At 34.0% G+C, this 19,674-nt stretch overlaps 1 protein-coding gene across 3 annotated transcripts in view; it reads left to right on the top strand.

Moving 5' to 3' along the window:
* Positions 1-19,255, top strand: part of LOC150083534 (protein pangolin, isoforms A/H/I/S-like) — a 395,173-nt gene extending 375,918 nt beyond the window's left edge. For 2 of the 3 annotated variants that reach the window (XM_090378062.1, XM_090378064.1), the window contains 2 exons: positions 1,727-1,799; positions 18,202-19,255. In XM_090378062.1, coding sequence (XP_090234188.1) covers positions 1,727-1,799; positions 18,202-18,601 — 473 coding nt within the window. In that variant the 3' untranslated portion in view covers positions 18,602-19,255. The remainder of the gene's footprint in view (positions 1-1,726; positions 1,800-18,201) is intronic. The other variant, XM_090378063.1, reaches the window with a different exon arrangement.
* Positions 19,256-19,674: the final 419 nt, after the last annotated feature.

A 19,674-nucleotide genomic window follows, 5' to 3' on the forward strand; every position in this document is an offset into this window, starting at 1 on the left:
TTCTTTTGCAGTGCAAGTCTAAAACATTCTCTTAGAAATTAAAATGGTATTATCTATTGACTGTCTATCCTTATGACCCTTGTGAATGCAAAGAATTGTTCTTATCAGCATTCATTACCATTATCTACAGTTTCACTATCAGCGAGTTGGAGCACAACTGGAACATCACCATCAATGTTTATACACTCTTGCCCTTTCATCAAGTGACTTGGCTACTTCACATGAAATAGCCAAGTAATTGCAGTGGCCATTTGTTTTATTTTTGCTTCCATTGAACTTTCTTAGTCTGTGTGTTGGGAGATGGTGATCATCAGCAGATTGTTGTTTTAATTCAGGTTCAATACACTACAACCGTACTTCATGCGTTACAATTAATTTGTTGTGAAAAGAAATGCCCCTTTTGTATCTGAAGAGTAACAAAGATGCAATTTTCCAACAATTTTCTTTTTATCTTCAGACAAAAGCTAGGGATACCTAAAAAAGATGCAGTATTCTTCTCCAAACATTCCATCAAAATGGTAAAAACTATACTATGGCTGATGCCGATACATCGTATTATAACAAATCAGTCCACAATTTTATTTCAAGGGTTCTTGGACTTTTTCAATAATTCTGTCAGTTGTGGATATTGAGGCCTTCCAAATTGTGGAAAGGTCTTAGTATACCACTTTTCCATGGGTGAATCCAGTATATCTTCAATGCTGGATTGACCCATAAGAAAACAATGTCTCCATTGAGAAATTGTATTTCCATCAAGAGGTGTGTAAGTAAACCTCTTGTAAAGATTGGTGGAATCAATGCTTTTTTTGATTTTCCTAAAAGTTCTTCTCTGCTCCTCCTTAGCCAACTCTGTTTGCATGGCATAATCATTTTACATGGTTTCACATTTATCATTTATACCCTGCAACAGTGAAAGTAGTATCAGTGAGTTTGCAGTGTATATTCCCAAATGTTCAATAAACATCATATTATATAAATACAGTTTACACTACTTATATTTGAAGGAATATTGAGGGCTTATTAACTGACCCTCATATGTTACATACATGATATAGTTTATGTATAGATAAGTGATTGTGTAAATTGAAATGCATTTATGAGTCATTCTTATTGTATGAATTAAGATTAATTTATGAATTGAGATTAATAGTAAGAGTTGGAATCTCTATTTAAAAGCATACTGTGTATTTTAACTGTAGATAGGATGTGAAGTCAGTATAATTTTTTTTATCTTTTTTGTATTGTTAATTTACTGATATTACCATATTATAAACATGCAGCAATGGGTAGATCAAATAACGTGTAAGTAATCTTTTGATTTTGGCCTCTATGTTAAAAATAAAAAGGCCAAAATTTGTCTAACTTTAAAATTTATTTTATGTTATTCACCTTAGTTCCATTACAGCTATTGTTGATTATATCAAGAATCTTCTTTAGTGATTCATTAAAAATGTAGTGTTCAGATGATAGAAAATACCTTTATTCTTGTTTTGTATGTGTTTAAAAAACGAGTGCTAATGCCTACTGTGTATAATGTAGTTTTTATTTTGTTACTGAATATTTGCATGTTTTGCTGTTGTATATAAAATATCTTTAGTATTCTATTTTTGTTTGCATAGTAACTGGGCTCTGCTATGTTTGGACTTATTTTGAACAACTAACATTCAGTGTTCATTTTGAAAAGAATACTATGTTCAGAATACAAATCTGTTTTCTTTTGACCTAGAAGGCAGCAATCCGAAGAAGTGCCGAGCCAGGTTTGGATTGGACCAGCAGAGCAGCTGGTGCAAACCTTGTAGGTAAGTAAATGACAAGATTTGCTACACCATTTTTTTTTTCTCTGTTCTGTTCTGTTCTTTTTTTTATGATGTACTTTGCACTAAATATAATGGTGAACAATATACAACATATAATGTATTTCTTGGTATGGTCAATCCATTCCACACCACCACCACCACCATTGTGTACCAAAAAAAAAAGAAGCAGCACCCAGCAAATTGTTCTTACATCTTGCATCTAAAATAGAGATAGCAATAAAACAGATTTTTGTAAACTGTACATTTTGAGTAAATTCTTGGAACCACAACCTTTACAAAATTTAGACCACAAAAATGTTTTAATACACCTCTTAATTCATAATATATAGTGGTGTGCAAAAATATTGGTCACCCCAGTACCTTTATGCTATAGAAAAATATATTAAAATGAATTGATCAATTATTGTTATATATTTAAATACCCAGCTGTTTGTAGTTTATGTATAATGTCAGCACTCTCACTTGTATCTATGGAAAAAATTTACATACTTTCCAAACCTAGCATTTTATTAAAAGTGAAGGTTATATAGAACTATTCACAAAAAGGAAATAGTTATATTATAGTCATTTTATATGTTCCCACCTATACAAAGGTATAGGCAGGGACATATAAAATGTAACCTTTTGTGTAAAGAGACAAAAAAAGGTTTTTCTCTCCCAAACACCTCATATAAAACTTCCACGTATAGTCAGGTTATTGGAAGAAAATATTGTTAAATTACTCTCTTTCGTGTTCTAAAGTTTATTCAAAAAAAATATCTACTGCAGTAAGCTGATGACAAATTGTTGATGGTATGGCACTCTTGTTGATTGCCTTCTATTGTCTTGAGTCAGTTGATTGACTGACTGCTTGTTATTTGGCTATGTGCAAGATTGGCAAAAGACATTTTATGATGTTAATCCTAGTATGTTTGATTTGCTTAACTATTCAGTATTTGTGACTTTTTTTTTTTGGAAATTTTTTCTAATTCCTTTGTACTTTCTTGATGCAGCAGCACAAAGAGCTGTCTCAACTTTGAATTTACACGCTTTTAACAAATTAGCTTTTAGCATGTAAACCAATTGATTTTCTGTCCATGACCACTATTAGTAGCAATTTCTGCAATAATGAATTCTGTTTATAAATAGGCTGCAAGGTGTACCACTGTAATTGCTGCCACCTGAAAGTTTACAAAATTTCTAGATTTTCTAAGATTTGTAAAAGTTTTGTGAGAATAATCTACAACTTTGCTACAAAAAAATGTTCTGTTCAGCAGTTTTGCTAAATATTTTTGTAATTGCATAAGTGAGAGAATTTCTGTTATACATAATTAAACTAAAACAGGGTATGGGTATTTAAATATATAATAATCATTTTATCAGTTCATTTTTAATATATTTTTGTACAGAGTAAAGCTGAAAGGTACTGGGTGCTTGTTGTTGTTATTATTTAGTTTTTAGGAGCATTAGCAACTAAGGCCATATTGCCCCGGGAATATGCAGTGGTCATTCCCTGACCTTTCCACATCCTCTGTATTTGGTGGTGATGGGCTCGAACCCCGGTCTAATCAAGAAGCGTGTGCTACACACTGCTGCTCCTTCCCACCTGGCTACAGAGGCGCCTGGTACTGGGTGCTTCATATTTTTGAACACTATTATATACATGTTATCTAAGCACAACTAATGTCAATATTAGTCAGATAATATCATCTTTATCCAGAGTGAGGAGCACTAACCATTGACTCTACAAGGAGGGACAACGATAATGCATCTCCGGTCTACCTTCCCTCAGTATATCTAGTTGCCAAGCTTTGCAGTATATAAGCAGTATATTAATATAATTGAGGTATATAAGGTCCTGGAAGGATCCTCTATCAACAAGAGTACACCTCCTGAGGAGGTCCATTCTCACTGGAAGGAGAGACAAAAACCAGTTAAAACCCAAAAGCCCAAACCACTATATGTTTAAGGTGACGTTTCAGACATCTTACCAATACCCATCATCAGACCATGCTGCTGCTTGCCGATGCTACCAGAACCTGATGTGGTTCTGGTAGCATCAGAAAGCAGGAGTCTCACAGCAGCATGGCCTGATGATGGGTATTGGTAAGACGCCTGACACACCACCTTAAATGTATAGTGGTTTGGACTATAAACTTAGTAAACTAAAATATTAATTTCACGTGGTATAAGAGTGGTTATTAATTATAGTAATTAATCTTCATGGAAAACAACCACACAATACCCTTCCCTAACTATATTTGATCTCTTGAAAGTTCATCTCCAAGAATTAGCTGGCCACTTTTTTGGTGATGGGAAAACTGAATGACTGGAGATTTTTTTAATTAATTAATTTTTTTTTTTTGACAGACTCAACAAAACCCTCTAAAAACATTAGACAGACATTATCTATTCACTTTGGATAATTATACTGAAAATTAAAATTATAATTGAAACTCAAACATTTTTTTTATAACTGGGTTGCAAAACTTTTTAACTCTTCCTGTTATGTTATTACATTTATATAGTAAAACCTCACTTTACAGCTTATCTGCCAATGCTGATTTCTGTGAAACTCAAAAGAAATGTATATAGCTGCCAAAGTTGCAAAAATGTTATCAAAAAGTGTTGTACAAGTACTGGACCATTTATCCAGCTTCCAGAAAATTGGCAATTTTTGAAACTGGTGGGCTTTTTTTTTTTTTTTTTTTTTGACATGCAGGTGTGGAATATAGCAAGCGTGAATCATGGCAATCAATAGCACGTCAGTTTCAGTATGACAGCTGCTGTGCACACTTTCCCCTCTATGTTAATGTGATTATTTGTTCCAATTTATTATAATTTCATTTAATACCATGTCTAAAAAGAAACGGGCACCTCCGTAGCCAGGTGGGAAGGAGCAGCAGTGCATAGCACACGCTTCTTGATTAGACCGGGGTTCGAGCCCATCACCACCAAATGCGGAGGATGTGGAAAGGTCAGGGAATGACCACCGCATATCCTGGAGCAATATGGCCTTAGTTGCTAATGCTCCTAAAAACCAAAGAACGACAACAACTAAAAGGAAACATTTTGTGCTCAGTATATCGAAGAGAGTAGAGTTACTTATGAGACTTGATAAAGGTGCTTCAGTGCGGCATTTGAGTGAGGAGTATGGTGTTGGTACATCAACACCATACTCCTCACTCAACTGTCCATTAATTTAGGCACATCAAATTAACATTTTGCTACACTCTTCAACTGGTGTAAAGTTTTTCTCTTTACACCAGTCGAAGAGTGTATACGTGAACAGAATGTTGCTTGAATGGATTAGGCAGCGTCGAAGTGAAAAGTTTCCACTTGATTGTTCCATTATAATGGCCCAAGCTAAACTTTTTCATGAGGAATTAAATTTGACAACTCCATGTGAATATTCATCTGGGTGGTTCAACAGATTTAAACAAAGGCACGGCATTCACAAGCCGAAGGTTTGTGGAGAAAAAGCTTCTGCAGACCACAATGCTGCAGAGGCGTATTTAGATGAATTTGCCAAGTTGGTTTCTGATGAGGGACTGTCAGCTGAAGAGGTGTACAATGCAGATGAAACTTCTTTATTCTGGTGTTACATACCAAGGAAATCGTATGTACCACCAAGTGAGTCAGCACCAACAGGATATAAGGATTCCAGGGAACAACTTAAGATTCTTGCATGTTCCAATGCAGCCAGCACCCACAAGTGCAAATTACTCACTGTTGGGAAAAGTCAGAATCCTAGGGCATTTAAGGGAGTCAGGGTGTTTCCTGTGATTTATAAAGCAAATAAGCAAGCTTGGATTACAACACAGGTTTTCACTGATAGGTTTCTAAAGAACTTTGTGCCTGATGCCAGGGCTCATTGTAAATCTGTGGGACTAGCTGATGACTGCAAAATTATTTTAGTGCTTGATAATTGTTCTGCACACCCTCCTGCTGAAGTTCTAGTCAAGGACAATGTATGTGCTGTTTACTTGCATCCCAATTGTACTTCGTTAATTCAGCCTTTAGACGAAGGCATTCTTTGTGCATTCAAGTGCAGGTACAGGGATGTATTTCTGCAGAAAATGCTATACACTTGTAAAAAAGGTACAGGGATAAAAGAAAATCAGAAAGCATTTAATTTAAAGATGCACTTTGGAGTGCAGCCAAGTGCTGGGACAATGTACCCAAGGATATTTTGATAAATGGCTGGCATAAACTATGGCCAACTAACTTATTTCTTGACGGTGATGATGAATCTAATTTTTGTGGTTTTCGTATGTCTGGTGAGGAAGAAATAGTGAAGAATTTATTGGAATATGCAAAAGGTTTGTCATGTGAAGTAGCCAAGTCACTTGATTAAAGGGCTATACAAGAGTGTATAAACATTGATGTTCCAGTTGTGCTCCAACTCGCTGATAGTGAAACTGTAGATATGGTAATGAATGCTGATAAGAACAAATCAGATGAGAGTGATGACAGTGCACTGAAAGAAGAAGAGAAAGTATCTACAGATAGGTGCATCAGCCTGACTGAAGAACTGATTCAGGGAATGGAGCAAAAGAGCTTCAACAGTGAGCGGCATATAATGTGGATGTATAAAACACAAGAGGTTTTCATTAAAGAAAAACCAAAGTATATGAAACAACAGAATCTGCAGGACATATTTCCAAAGATCAACCAGAAACTTTCAAGTGAAGTTCAGCCTAGCCTGAGTTTCAACCTTCAACACTTGTGCTTCTTCTCTTCCTGTACCTGTCACCTCAGATGTTGAATTGTCTTCAGGTGAAGATTAGTGGATTAATATTGATTAAATAGACTCTGCTTTAGAGGTGTATTAATTTGTATCTGTTAAATACAATTTCTTTCTTTACTTTTCATTGTTTATTTTATACTTTAAATATATATTAAACCCTGGTCCAGAAAACGGGTCAATTCCGGTCCCAAGCTTGCCGGATAAATGGTCAGGCACCTGTACTATGAAATAATTTAAAAAAATTTTTAAATTGTAAAACCCTATTTTACTGCACTTTCCATCCTTTGGAGTGGAAGAGCTTGAAATTTTTCTGTGTCAGACAGTGGTGACTCTGACTAAAGCTTATTCAGAATCTGAGGAGCTCTCCCATATCTTACTGATGTTTTAAATGCTCAATAGGCTGATGATGAGGAAAATCCTGGCTACCTAGCACTCTTTGCAGATGTAAATCTTGTAAAGGGCACAGGCTTGAAGAAGCTCTCAAGCTTTAGCTAGATAGTTTCTAATACTGTCTCTGAATGTCTCCCAGAGAGCCCTTGGGTGGCTGTAATACTTTTCCTGTATTATACAAATATGGGATTGTTTCTTGAACAAGAACTATAAACATGATTGAAACAGTATTTCAACAAATTACTTCAGCGATCATAAAAGAGAACAAAAATGCTTCACACGGTATTTGTTTTTCTGTTTTTTAATAGAATCAGACAGAAAAAGTATTTTACTTTTTCTGTCTGATTATCTGATACTGTAATTGATAATTGAAAGCAAGGCCGCCAGCCTTGTCATTAGTCACCAGTTAAATTTGCTTTATTTTAAAATATTTTAATTCATGGTATATACCATCAACCTTAGGCAGTTATGTCAGGTTGAATTCCATAAACACGAAGAGCTTGATTCAGTGACACTATCTGTTTCTTCTAAAATCGGTTGTATTTAGGTCAATTAAAGTGAAGTTTTACTGTATTTTAATATTTGTCAATTGGTTATAACTATTCACTCCTCTATTTTGTTGAGTAGGGCTCTGTTTTTATTGCCACATTCATAAAATTGCATGAACACTCAGGATTCCATAGAAATTTCCTTGTTTCTGTGTGTTGTTTGTTGCTGCTTGCATTCCTTTTCTGATTAAAAAACACAACTTCATATTATCTGTTGACAGTGTGATTAACTGTATTTTTTTACCCCTAATGATCTTCCTTATAATTCCTGAAATTATAAAATTGCTTAGACAAAGGCATTCCATTATACCAAGACAAAACACTTAGGCATTGTTTTGTCTTATTTAAGTACAGTGCAACCTTGATATAGCACAGGTGTTGGGAACAGCTTTAATACCAATGTTATTTGCTACCCACATTATAGGTAAAAATAAAAGTTACCTCATTTTTTATATCAGTGGTTCTCAACTTTTTATGCTTCATGTATCCCCTGGAAATGTGTATGTAACTAGTGTACCGATTGTATAGATAGATAAAACTATAGTTATAATATAACAATGGGAATAAAATAAAACATATATATATATATATATATATATACACAACACACATTAAATCTTGTATTCATAAATTACATATATCGATAAATACAAAGAGTGACATAAACAATTTAACAAATCTTATAAAATTATAAACATTTTATTGGGTAATCAGTGAGATGGTTGCACTTATTTACACCTGCACAGTTCATCAATGGTTGGGGTTATCTTGTTAAGGTAGAGTCGCAAGTCATCTTCAACATCCAGCTTCTTCCTATATTTATTTTTTAAAGCAGTTAAAGATGAAAAACCAGTTTCACATAAATAAGTTGTTGTGAAAGGTAACAAATATTTGACTGCAATTCTTGACAAAGTCGGATATTCCTTCTCCACTCCAATCCAAAAACTAATCAATGGCTTTTTCAACTCTTCTTTATTGGACAATGGAAGCTTACATTTTTCCAAATCAAATGTGAAGGGGTCTCAAATCCATTCTTGCATTTCATCAGGAGGTGGAAAATACTGCCTTATAAGAGTTTTAAGAGTGCTTAAGTGAACGATTATTTGATGTCTTCAAAGTCTGCAATCGTTTGCTCATTTTCTTTAAGAAATGAATCTAGTCACTGAAATTGGTCACAGCTGTTCTTTTTAATTCCGTTTTTCCAGAGAGAAATTTTTTTTTACCATGGCCTCTGTTTTCTTCTCAACATAGAACACATCAACATTGTCTCTTTGCAATGATGAGTTCCAAATATTCACTTTTTCAAAAATATCAGCTAAATATGCTAACTGTAGAAGTCATTCTAAGTCTTGTAGTCTCAAAGAAAGTCGAAACTCGTGGTCAATGAAAAAAGGCATACTTCATCGTGGAGTTCAAATAAACGGCAAAGAACATTTCCTTGTGACAACCAATGTACTTCTGTGTGAAGCAACAATCTCCTATGCAGGCTACCCATTTCTTCACACATAATTGAAAAAAGTCGAGACTTCAATGGTCAGATTTGGATGAAATTAACCATTTGTACACTTTCATCCAGAACTTTTTTTAAATTATCAGAGAGAAATTTAGCTATCAACGCTTCACGGTGATAGCTAAATTTCTGGTGCAGCTTGTTTTATACGACCTGCTAGTACTGTGATATAACCACTCATTGCTTTTGCTCCGTCAGTACATACAGAAATACAATTTTTCCATTCAAGGTTGTTTTCAGCAAAAAATTAATCAATCATATTAAAAATATCCTCACCTGTAGTAGAAGTTTTGAGAGGCTTACAAAATAAAATATCTTCAAATATTGCATCCTGGAATTTTCCATGCACAAAAACAAGTAATTGAGCTAGCCCAGCTACATCTGTGACTCATCCACTTGTATGGCAAACCATGGCTACACTGAATAGCTTGAATGAGTTGGTCCTTAATATTATAGGTCATATCTTTAATTCTCCTGGAAACTGTCATTTGACAAAGGAATGGTTCTGGCAAGGTTTGCCTCTTTTTGTCTGGTCAAAAAGAGGCAAGGTTTGCCTCTTTTTGACCAGACATATAAGAACCTATTTCTTCCGCTGCAGGAAGAATGAGTGACTTGCCTATTGTGTGAGCCTTTCTGGCTTTGGAAATTTGAAGGCTTACTTTGTAAGATGCTTTAAGTGCACTTTCATTTTCTTCTACACCAGAAAAGTGCTTAATTACGGTGTTTCTACTACTCAACTCTTCCAAAAGACGTTCAAAATAGCTTAAGGGCTTATTTTTTAAGTGCTCATGTTTGGTTTCAAAGTGTCGCCGTAAAAGAGGCGGTTTCATAGAATTTTGTGACAGGACTTCAGAGCAAACAATGCACTGTGGATTTGGTTCTACTAAATTTCCTGTCCATGTAAAGCCAAACTGTAAATATGATTCATGATATTTATGTTTTTTAATTTTTTTATCACTTTATTGTTTAACTTTTAATGTTCTTTTAGTTACTGCTGAATCCACCTCTTCACTCGCATGGGATGATGATGTAGTCGTAGATGCAATCGGCTCCGGCTCCACGTTACTTTTCTTCTTAATTATCCATGTTTCAGGGCACTTCAGAAACACGTTCATTTAACTTAACAGTAAACTGAAGACTAAAACTAACTTTAAGCACAGCAAGTGAAATAAATCTCAAGAAATACATAGAGCAGTAAGAAGGCACATTCACTCACTCAGAATGGATGTTTTGACTGGAAGATCAGCTGTTTGGGTAGGTTCGGCTCTCGGGAAGGGGAGGGAGGATTCACAAACCTGTACAGACATGAATTACAGCACCACGCTGCGTTACTCAGTTCTCAGAAATTAATCAGTAGCAGTGTTGCCAACTTAGCGACTTTTGAGCTCTCACATGTACCCCCAAAAGTTTTACCGCATACCCCACGTTGAGAACTACTGTTTTATGTGATTATACAATAAGTAAGAGACATGGAGTATTAAATAAGCCCTTTTATTGTAAGTGATACACTTTTTTATGTGAAAACATCTTTGGCTGCATCTACTAAATTTTTTGGACGGAAGTAAAACCAATTGGTGAGGAAGTCACAGACGTACAAAATGCGAGACGGAAATGACAACTCTTCCTAAATGACACTAACTCAGTCACTAATGTTGATTCAGTAGAGTGAGTAGTGGGCATGAGCATAAAACATTACATCATAACTTTAGTTCTAGCTGTTCAATTTTAAAAATTTAAACAGTTCTGATTTTCATCAAAGATGTTTTCACAAAAATAAAACATCTTTGTGCACACAGGGTATACATGGTTTTTTTAAGCTAACTCTTTCAACACCAGTGGACCAAATAGAATAACATTTTAAAACTAATGCTACACTGAAACATAAAAATAAATGCTACATATACTTAAAATAAATTTTGAAATTATAAATTTCTTCAAGTGTTTGCTCACTTTCAAATTAAGCATTGTTTACAGGGAAATAATTCATTGTACAGAACTATATAAATAGGCAATAAGCCTCACATGTTGGTAACATCAGAATGATGTAACATGACAGGGGTCCTGTAATTGTTTTGATTCCATGAGCTGCATAAATGAGTATAGTAAGTTCCTTACACTTGATGCTTTTTTTGGAGTTTAACGTGCATTGCTTTAAAAAATGTTGGAATATAACTAACTATAAGAGAATCAGAGTGATATTTTAATGTACACTGTAGTAAATTCTTTGTTTAGCGTTACCAAACACAAAGTTTTTCCCTTCCCGAATTATTAAATGTTGCTATTGTTTTCAGAAAGCCTTAATTGTGATAGGCCTTTCAGAGAGCCATATTAACACTAAACAGATTTGAATGATGGTGCTTTCTGAAATCCCTTTCAAAATTGTGGAATGCAGAGCTATGTAAAATTTTAACTTTAAAAGAAAGAAATACATTTCTCCATGCCTTTACAGAAAAATGCTTGTTTTTTCCCAAAGTATCCCTTAAGTCACATTATTAATGTATTCCTGTAAGTCATCATCTAAAGCAAAAACTCACATCTAAGAAATCACTTTTCCATATAAAATCAAGTGATAGGTTGGATTCTGATCTGGATGTGCTATTGGATTTTTCTATTTGACTCTCTCTCTCTCCCTCCCTCACCCCTACTTTTTTTTTTTTTTTTTTTTGTTTGATTATTGGTTGGTTTCGAGGACATACTTATGACAGCACTAGCAAACTTTAAATTATGTTGTATGAAGTTTTTAATATGGCCTAACTATTTCAGTACAGTATAATTACAGAAAACACTAACTTCAGCCAGCCACATACTATCAACATGCAAGTTATTTATCAGTTTACACATACTTTGGATTATGCTGTTAGCAATGATGGCACATGTCGTTTACAAAAATTTACTGTATTGCTCCATACAACCAGGTGTGATCATGTGTGAATATATTGAGGTCGCACTATATTAGGGGATGTTAGGAAGCAGTCTTATGGAATGTCAGCCAAATAAATAAAAAAAAAAAAACACTTTTACTCACTTCATTTACCATCCATTTTAATGATTCTCAAATCTGTTTTTAAATTTATTCAAACATCTTACTTCCACAACATCAGGTGTAAGTTTATTCCAACAATCAGTTATCTGTCTAAAGACATATATTCAGCAAGTATCCACTTTCAATATAAATTAATGTCTCCTTGTATATGTAACACCTGAGAATAAGTAAAGATGCCATCAACATTTAGTTTATTAAACCTCTTAAAGTTTAACAACACATCAGTTAGTTTTTCATACAGATGTCTAGTTTTCTAATGCTGTAATTTATAGACTTCAAGTCTCTTTGAGTAACAGTATCCTTTGTTACTTCCAAATAATCTTGTTCTACACCACACCTTTTCCAACAAATCTGTAGCCTTTATAAAATGAGGCGTCCAAACCTGTATGCAGTATTTAAGATGACATAACTATTTCTTTATACAATGGGATGGTCTCTTCATTATCTTTTCGCTGTCCTTATTCATTTTCTGAACAAGAAAGATAACTTCATATCAATGTTAGCAATGTGATTGGTGTTATTCCTGCTCCTAATAATCTTTCTTTTGATAATTCCTGTATTGCACATTCCAATAACATTCGTATTACTAAATACAAAGGTTTTGGATTATATATTAATTTTCATAAATCCAAATATTAGAATTTTTCGTTGGCAGAGCTCTTTTTTATTTTAAATCTTTTATTTCTTAGAACTGCAATTATTTCTTGAACAGTTAAAATTTCATGCAGTGATATTGGATAGTAATTTATCATTTATCATATAAGGATCACATTAACACAATACAAAAAGGTAGTATCTGTTGCCTTCTAGTGTATTTAGGTAGATTTTTAAAGTAAAATTGGCAAGTCATTATGGGTTATTATCCTGTCTTTGTATTTCTTGTCCTAATGTACATGCCTATTATTTATTCATATTCTATGGCTTGGATAAACAATATTTTTTAAAAATTGTGGTTTTTGTGGTGGCTTAATTGAAAAACAGACAATTTGAATAAATGATCCTGTTGTGTCTTCTTGAAACATTTCAGTATTCAACTAATTCTCCATAAACTTGCCATTAATGTAAAATTCAAAGCTTTTGTCAAACAATATTGGTGATATTTTGTATTAGTATTAGCAATGGCCACATGGCGCAAGGAAGCTTATGGCCAAGGAAGCATTTGGCACCAGCTAAAAAAAAAATAAATAAAAAAAAATAATAATAAGAAGAAGAAAATTAAAAAAATAATAATAAATAAAAAGTAATAAGAGAAAAGGAAATAGACAACCTATGCATTTCCCTCCTCCCGTAGGTTTATCCAGCTGACCTTTGAATTTCCCCAAACTGTCAGCCTCTACCACCCATGTAGGTAACTTATTCCAGTAATTTAGAACTCACTAGCTAAAATAAAACTTCCTGCAATCCAGTCTAAACACCCCCCCCCCCCTAACTTGAAATTGTAGTTCCAGAATCATTTATAACTGTGAAAATTTCGTCATCATTCCTTTTGCTTATGCCTCTCAGAGCCTTAAACACCTCAATCAAGTCTCCTCTAAGGTGCCTAGTTTTCAAGCTCTGAAACCTACATATTTTTTTATACAAAGTCTCCTCATATGGGGCACCTCCGTAGCCAGGTGGGCAGGAGCAGCAGTGCGCAGCACACACGCTTCTTGATTAGACCGGGTTTCAAGCCCGTGACCCCAAATACGGAGGATGCGGAAAGGTCAGGAAATGACCACCACATATCGCCGGAGCAATATGGCCTTAGTTGCTAATGCTCCTAAAAAAAAAAAATAAATAAATAAATTTCCTCATATGGATGCCCTTTTGCTGATCTCACCAGGCAAGTTAGACCCTTTCAAAAAGCACAATGTCTTTCTTTAGGTGCTGTCTCCATACTTGAACACAGTATTCCAAGTGCAGTCTAACAATAGCCTTATATAATGGGATTATGACGTCCTTATCTCTACTAGCAATTGTTCGATAAATCATCGACAGGACACCATGGGCCTTCGTTGCAACCTATCTATGATGCTCGGAGAACCTCATGTCTGACTGTATCATAACACCCAAGTCCCCTTCTTCCACTACTGGCTTTAGTTCAGCTCCACCAAGTATATGAGTTCTTTTGGAGTTACTGTTCCCCAGGTGTAATACCTTACACTTTGCTGGATTAAAGCATAGCTGTCATTTTTATGACCATCCCTGAAGTCTATCTAGGTCACTCTGAAGAATCATTAACTACTCTACCAGTCTTGACATCATCTGCAAATTTAGACATTACACCCTCTATCCCTTCATCAATGTCATTTATGAAAATCAAAAACAACAGTGGTCTTAATACTGATCCTTGGGGAACCCCACTTCTTACATCAACCCAATGTAAGTTAAATATAATTATTCACTTTTTTAGGTTAGACAGTCCTTTATTTTAAATACTAATATTCATCGTGGGAATTTTGTGAGGGACACCAGCAGATCCTTGCAGTTAACAAAATGACAAATATTTAAAGTAATGTTGAAAGGGAGTTGGAAAATACAGAAATGTAATTTTTAAACAATAGAAATAGGAAAGGTTAGTAATATAGTTTATACAGTATATAATCACTGTGACTGTTTACCTTACTGGTAATCCAAAGAGGACATCACATATTGGGTTTAACATCATGGGAAAGAATAGATGTGATTAGTTGATGGAAAAATACATACAGTGGAGGTAGAAATTAACTTTGAAAACTGTGTGAATAAAAGCTGCAATTTTCTTTTTAATTTATTTACAGAGTTCTTTATAAGATAATACAGCAGATTAAGTTTTTCTTTTCATGATTAGAGTTTGTTCCATAAGAAAATTAACCTCAACAATACGTACCAGCATTATTTTATCTTTTTTTATATCTCTGCTGTTTCTTAGCCATTAATTATTGTTCCACATTCTCTGTTTCTTCATTGGACAATTTCTTGGACTGTGCCGTTAAAAGCCCCTTCACATCTTCTTCCTTAGATTTTTGAATCCTTTTCCAACATTCTTTGTCATCATAAACCTCTGTACTTGATCTTTACTGTTGTAAAATTCTTGAAAATCACTGACACATTCTCTGGCCGCTGTTTCTTTCATGCGTCTGAGTGTCAGAATACTAAAATTGTCCCAGCAATCTTTTAACAGTTATAAAGGACTGGCTCAGTTGTTTCCAAGATATGAAAGATCTATTGGCAATGATATTTTAATTGTAGTGTGTGCACTGGTTGACCCTATGCAACAAAAAAGAAGGGTGAAAAAAAAAAGTTTAGTACTCCTCCAGTGCAGGTTTTAGTTTTATTGTGTTTAGTGTCACTGATTAATTTTTAATTGGCTTGCTGAGTTATTTTTAAAATGCAGTGCACACTCACTCATGTAACTGATTTTTGGAGTACTAACTTCTAAGTGTGCTGGTTAGAGTTTTGGTTTTGACTTTGATTCCTATCACAATTTGTCAGAGTGAGGTAGTCAGATTTTTTAACAATAGTGCTCTACTAAAGATATTCATTCATTTTATCCAATATAGTGTGAGAATAAAGAATAGAATTATAAACTCCACCATTTTTAATAATTTATTACCCTCCCCCTCAGATATTGAGTGTTAAATGTAATGCAACAGCACACCTGCTTGTGTGACTGTTTTTGATACTCCCACTAATGGTTAAATGCAGTGGAAGCTAAACAGAGCAAACCTTTTGAGAATATAAAGCAACATGAGATATATGCAAGAAAATACCAATGCTGTTTCTACCAGGTAGGTAAGTACTGCATGGAAATACAGACAGACAAGGTAAAATGTTACAAGGTCTGTTTAAGCATTGGTGAAACTACAATAAAGCCAGATAGAAAACCATGGGTGGGGAAGAGGGAAAAAATTTGTAGTTGGCAATCATTTTATCATTTTATTTTTTCTCTAAAAGGGATTAAAATTTCAGGGCTTTCAGGATTAAAATTTCTTTTTTGTATCTAAGAACATTAGATAGAAAATAAAAGTTGCATTTAGTATTAAAAATTTTGAAGTTGACTACTGAGTATACAGATAGTTGGAATGGGGTGGGGTATTTGTTTTAATACACATTGGGTCCATGAAAAGGTCTTGCGTGCAACTTGAAAATATATACCCATCAGATATTTCATATCTGAAACCGAAATAGTCATTAGCATTTCCTTTACATTTGATGTAACTTATTACCGAACAGTTAATTTATTTTTTAATTTTATTACAGTATCAGTTCTTTTATATATTTCTGTATTAATAATATTATTTTAACTGCTATGAAACATTTCAAATATATAATTAAATTTAATTATGTTAATAAAATACTTCAATTACCTTTTATATTCTGTACTTGCTTGTTATAAAATTGACAAAAATAAATAATATATATATATATATTATTTCAATTTTCAAATAAGTACAGTATAACAAAAGTAATTACAATTTTAATGAATATTTAAAATAATAACAGCATGCAAGCCATGCACTTTTCATTACAGACACAGTATTTTGGGCTGACAGGGCTAGCCAGGTGGGTAAAGTGCTTGCCTGGCAACCCAAAGGTCGCAGGTTCAAATCCCACCTCGGGCTTGGATCAGAGTAAAATGCAAAAAGTTTGGGAGGTGCATTATGGCCACAGAAGCCGATGTGCCAACAACTAAAAAAAAAACAAAAAAAAAACAGTATTTTGGCATTAAGATAGTCACAAGTTTACATAAAAGAAACACAAAAAGTATAATTGACTATATCATTATAGAAAAAAAGATCTTAAACAACTAGTTGAAGGTACATAGAGAATTTGAGGGTTTGAAGGGATTACCTTGTTTTGATCAAATTAAAAATATAATTAGTAACAAAAAGAAGTAGCATAACAAAGAGTTAAAACGGATAAAAACTGAAAGCCTTAGATTTTTGCCAGCAGCTATTAAATATAGAAACCTTGCTCAAAAAGCCAAATGGCTTTCCAGATTATAACGTGACTTCAGATGAAGAATGATGAAAATTTAAGAGAGCTTTAATGGAAGTTGCAAAAGAAATATGCAGCATGAAGGTCTCTAAAGACAGAAAATTCAGAACATCTTGAAGTTAAAGAGACAGAGAAAATAAAAAACATAAGAAATTTTTATCGAGTAAATTAACAAATCCTTATTGAGGTATAAAGAAAAGCGCAGGCACAAAGAAAAATATGTGGAACATTTTGAGAAAGATATGGAAAACGAGTATGAGTAAAATGGAAAAATATTTTGATATTTAGTTAAAAATCTTAGAATAGGGCATAAAACTACTTGTAGGGAAATCAAAAATGATAAGGATAAAATTAAAGCAGAGAGAAGAATATTTTAGAAGTATGGAGTAATTATTTTGAGGATTTAATAAATGGAACTGAAAACATTACCTGAAATGCTGAAAGCAGGATGGAAGATAGTCTCATCACATTATTCAGAGATAATTTTTTTGATGGAAAAGTTTCAGATGATTGGAGCAGGGCACTGATTTTACTGATATATAAAATGAGAAATAAATCTGATTGTGGGAATTACAGAAGAATTTCATTCATTTTTTGTGTACCAGGCAAAAATTTATGTAACTTTCAGAAGAGAATTAGAAGTATTGTTGAGAAAGAACAATGAGGTTTTAAGCCAAACAGGGGATGCCAAGGTCAAATATTCACTAAAAAAATTATAGAAAAATCATGGGAATATAACAAGAACCTTTATTTAGAATTTGGTGGTCTTGATAAAAATAAATGATAAAATACCTAGAAGTCTGCTCTTTCAATTCTTAGAAGATATTGCATCAAGGATAATCTTTTAAGGGGAATACAAAATTTTTATACCAATTTTATTGCCATAAAAGTGTATCTTATTCCCTCATATTTTTATAATTTCATGGACCATTTAGTAAAATAATGCAAGTTACTGACAAAGGTTAGTGTGGGAAGCATCTGTTAAATAGTAAGTTTGAAAGAGTGTCAAGAATTTCTAAATAAATTAAAGGTTTTAATTTTTAAATGAGGTGGACGTGGTAGAGTTTTTCTCAATCTGAGCATATTGTGCACTTCCATGCTCAAGTTAATATTCATTCTAAAAATGGCTGATTTTTGTGAGTTTATTTTTTTTTTTCCATTAGACTACCTTTTGCATATATTAATACTTGCTTTATATTCCTTAGGAGGAAGAAAAAGTGTATTCGCTATGTTAGTGGATCAGATAATGCTGGAGAGAGTGAAGATAACTTGGGAAGTGTGGGTAGTGTTGGAAGTCTGGAAGTCCCTACTCCTGATTCCAAAAGTGCAGATGATAGTGACACAGACAATCTTAATGTTTCTTCCGAACTGAGTCTTTCCAGCCCTCCAGTTCCTAATACTATAGACAGTCAACCTTCTGAAAATGGAATGCACACAAGAAGTCCACCCCATCATCCGTTGAGCATCCAGCACTTGAGCCAGTCACACTGTAGCTCAGAGACTTCTGACCCAGAGCAGGCTTCCATAACTATCCCTCAACTTCCCACACCTCCCTCAACAGACTCGTCCACAGCGGCTGCACCTCCACTACTCACTGTGACATAGTAATAAACTTCTCCGAATGAGCCACAAAATACTGTTGATGTAGATATTCACTGTGACACCATTGTTCGACATTGACTTCTGTTGCCTCATAGTTGATCATCTGTGTTGTTCCTCGTAGGGTGCTGTTGTCTTGAACATGCCGAAGATGTGTATAGTAAACATACCAACACCTATTAACAAGTGGTCATGACAATCATTGATTACGTTTTTAGTTTTGTGTCTGTGTGAGCCCTGAATGAAGCCAAGTTGATAACCACTCCATATTGCAACGTACAGCTTTTTTGGAGTAGAAAACAAGCAGGTACAGATAGTTCTTTTTACTGGAAGGATTCAAATATGAAGAAGATACATATAATGTTCATTACAGACTATGTATGTGTGTTGTGATAAGAAGGTTTCTTTTTTGTGTGTGTAAGTGGGTTTTATTTGCCCCCCCCTCCCCCATTTTATTTGATATCAGTAGTTGTCCTTGTCTGTTACTGTAATTTAAATCTGAGTTACTTCCTTTCAAAATTGTGATAATGTGTTATTCTACTTAAAATTAAAATGGAAGTCTCTTCCTTAAATATGTGCCAGGTGTAGAAAGCTGAAAGCCAAATGTGTTTTTACTGGGAAAGTATTGTCCAACCACTGCCATTTATCAAAAAAAAAAAGATTTTTTTTTTTAAAAAATCTCGACTGAATGGCATATTTTGCAGCAGATTTTAACAGAGCTGCCTTTCTTCTTTTGTAAAACTTGAAGTTGGTGTCTAAGAACTTGACCTCAACACCACCTCGTTTTAATATTCTTTATAATCTTCCTAATTTCCAAGAAAGATGCCAAGCATCAGCATTGCGGGACAATTGTGAATTGTTGGCAGTCCAAGCAACAGGAAGATATTACTGAATAATCAGAGAGAAAGGCCTCTGTAATTGTGCCTCGTGGCAATTCTCTAATCATTTTGACTTCTCACACATGTATAAAATAGGATAAATTGGGGTTCACTTTTATTCTTATGTCGTCACTTTTAAAACCAAAGTTGGATGTAAATTATATGCAAAGAACGTAAGGTTAATATTTTAAGTCGTGAGTG

The sequence above is a fragment of the Mastigoproctus giganteus genome, chromosome 7 (genome assembly GCF_048544385.1).
Source record: "Mastigoproctus giganteus isolate SK-2022 chromosome 7, ASM4854438v1, whole genome shotgun sequence".
Classification (NCBI taxonomy): Eukaryota; Metazoa; Arthropoda; class Arachnida; order Uropygi; family Thelyphonidae; genus Mastigoproctus; species Mastigoproctus giganteus.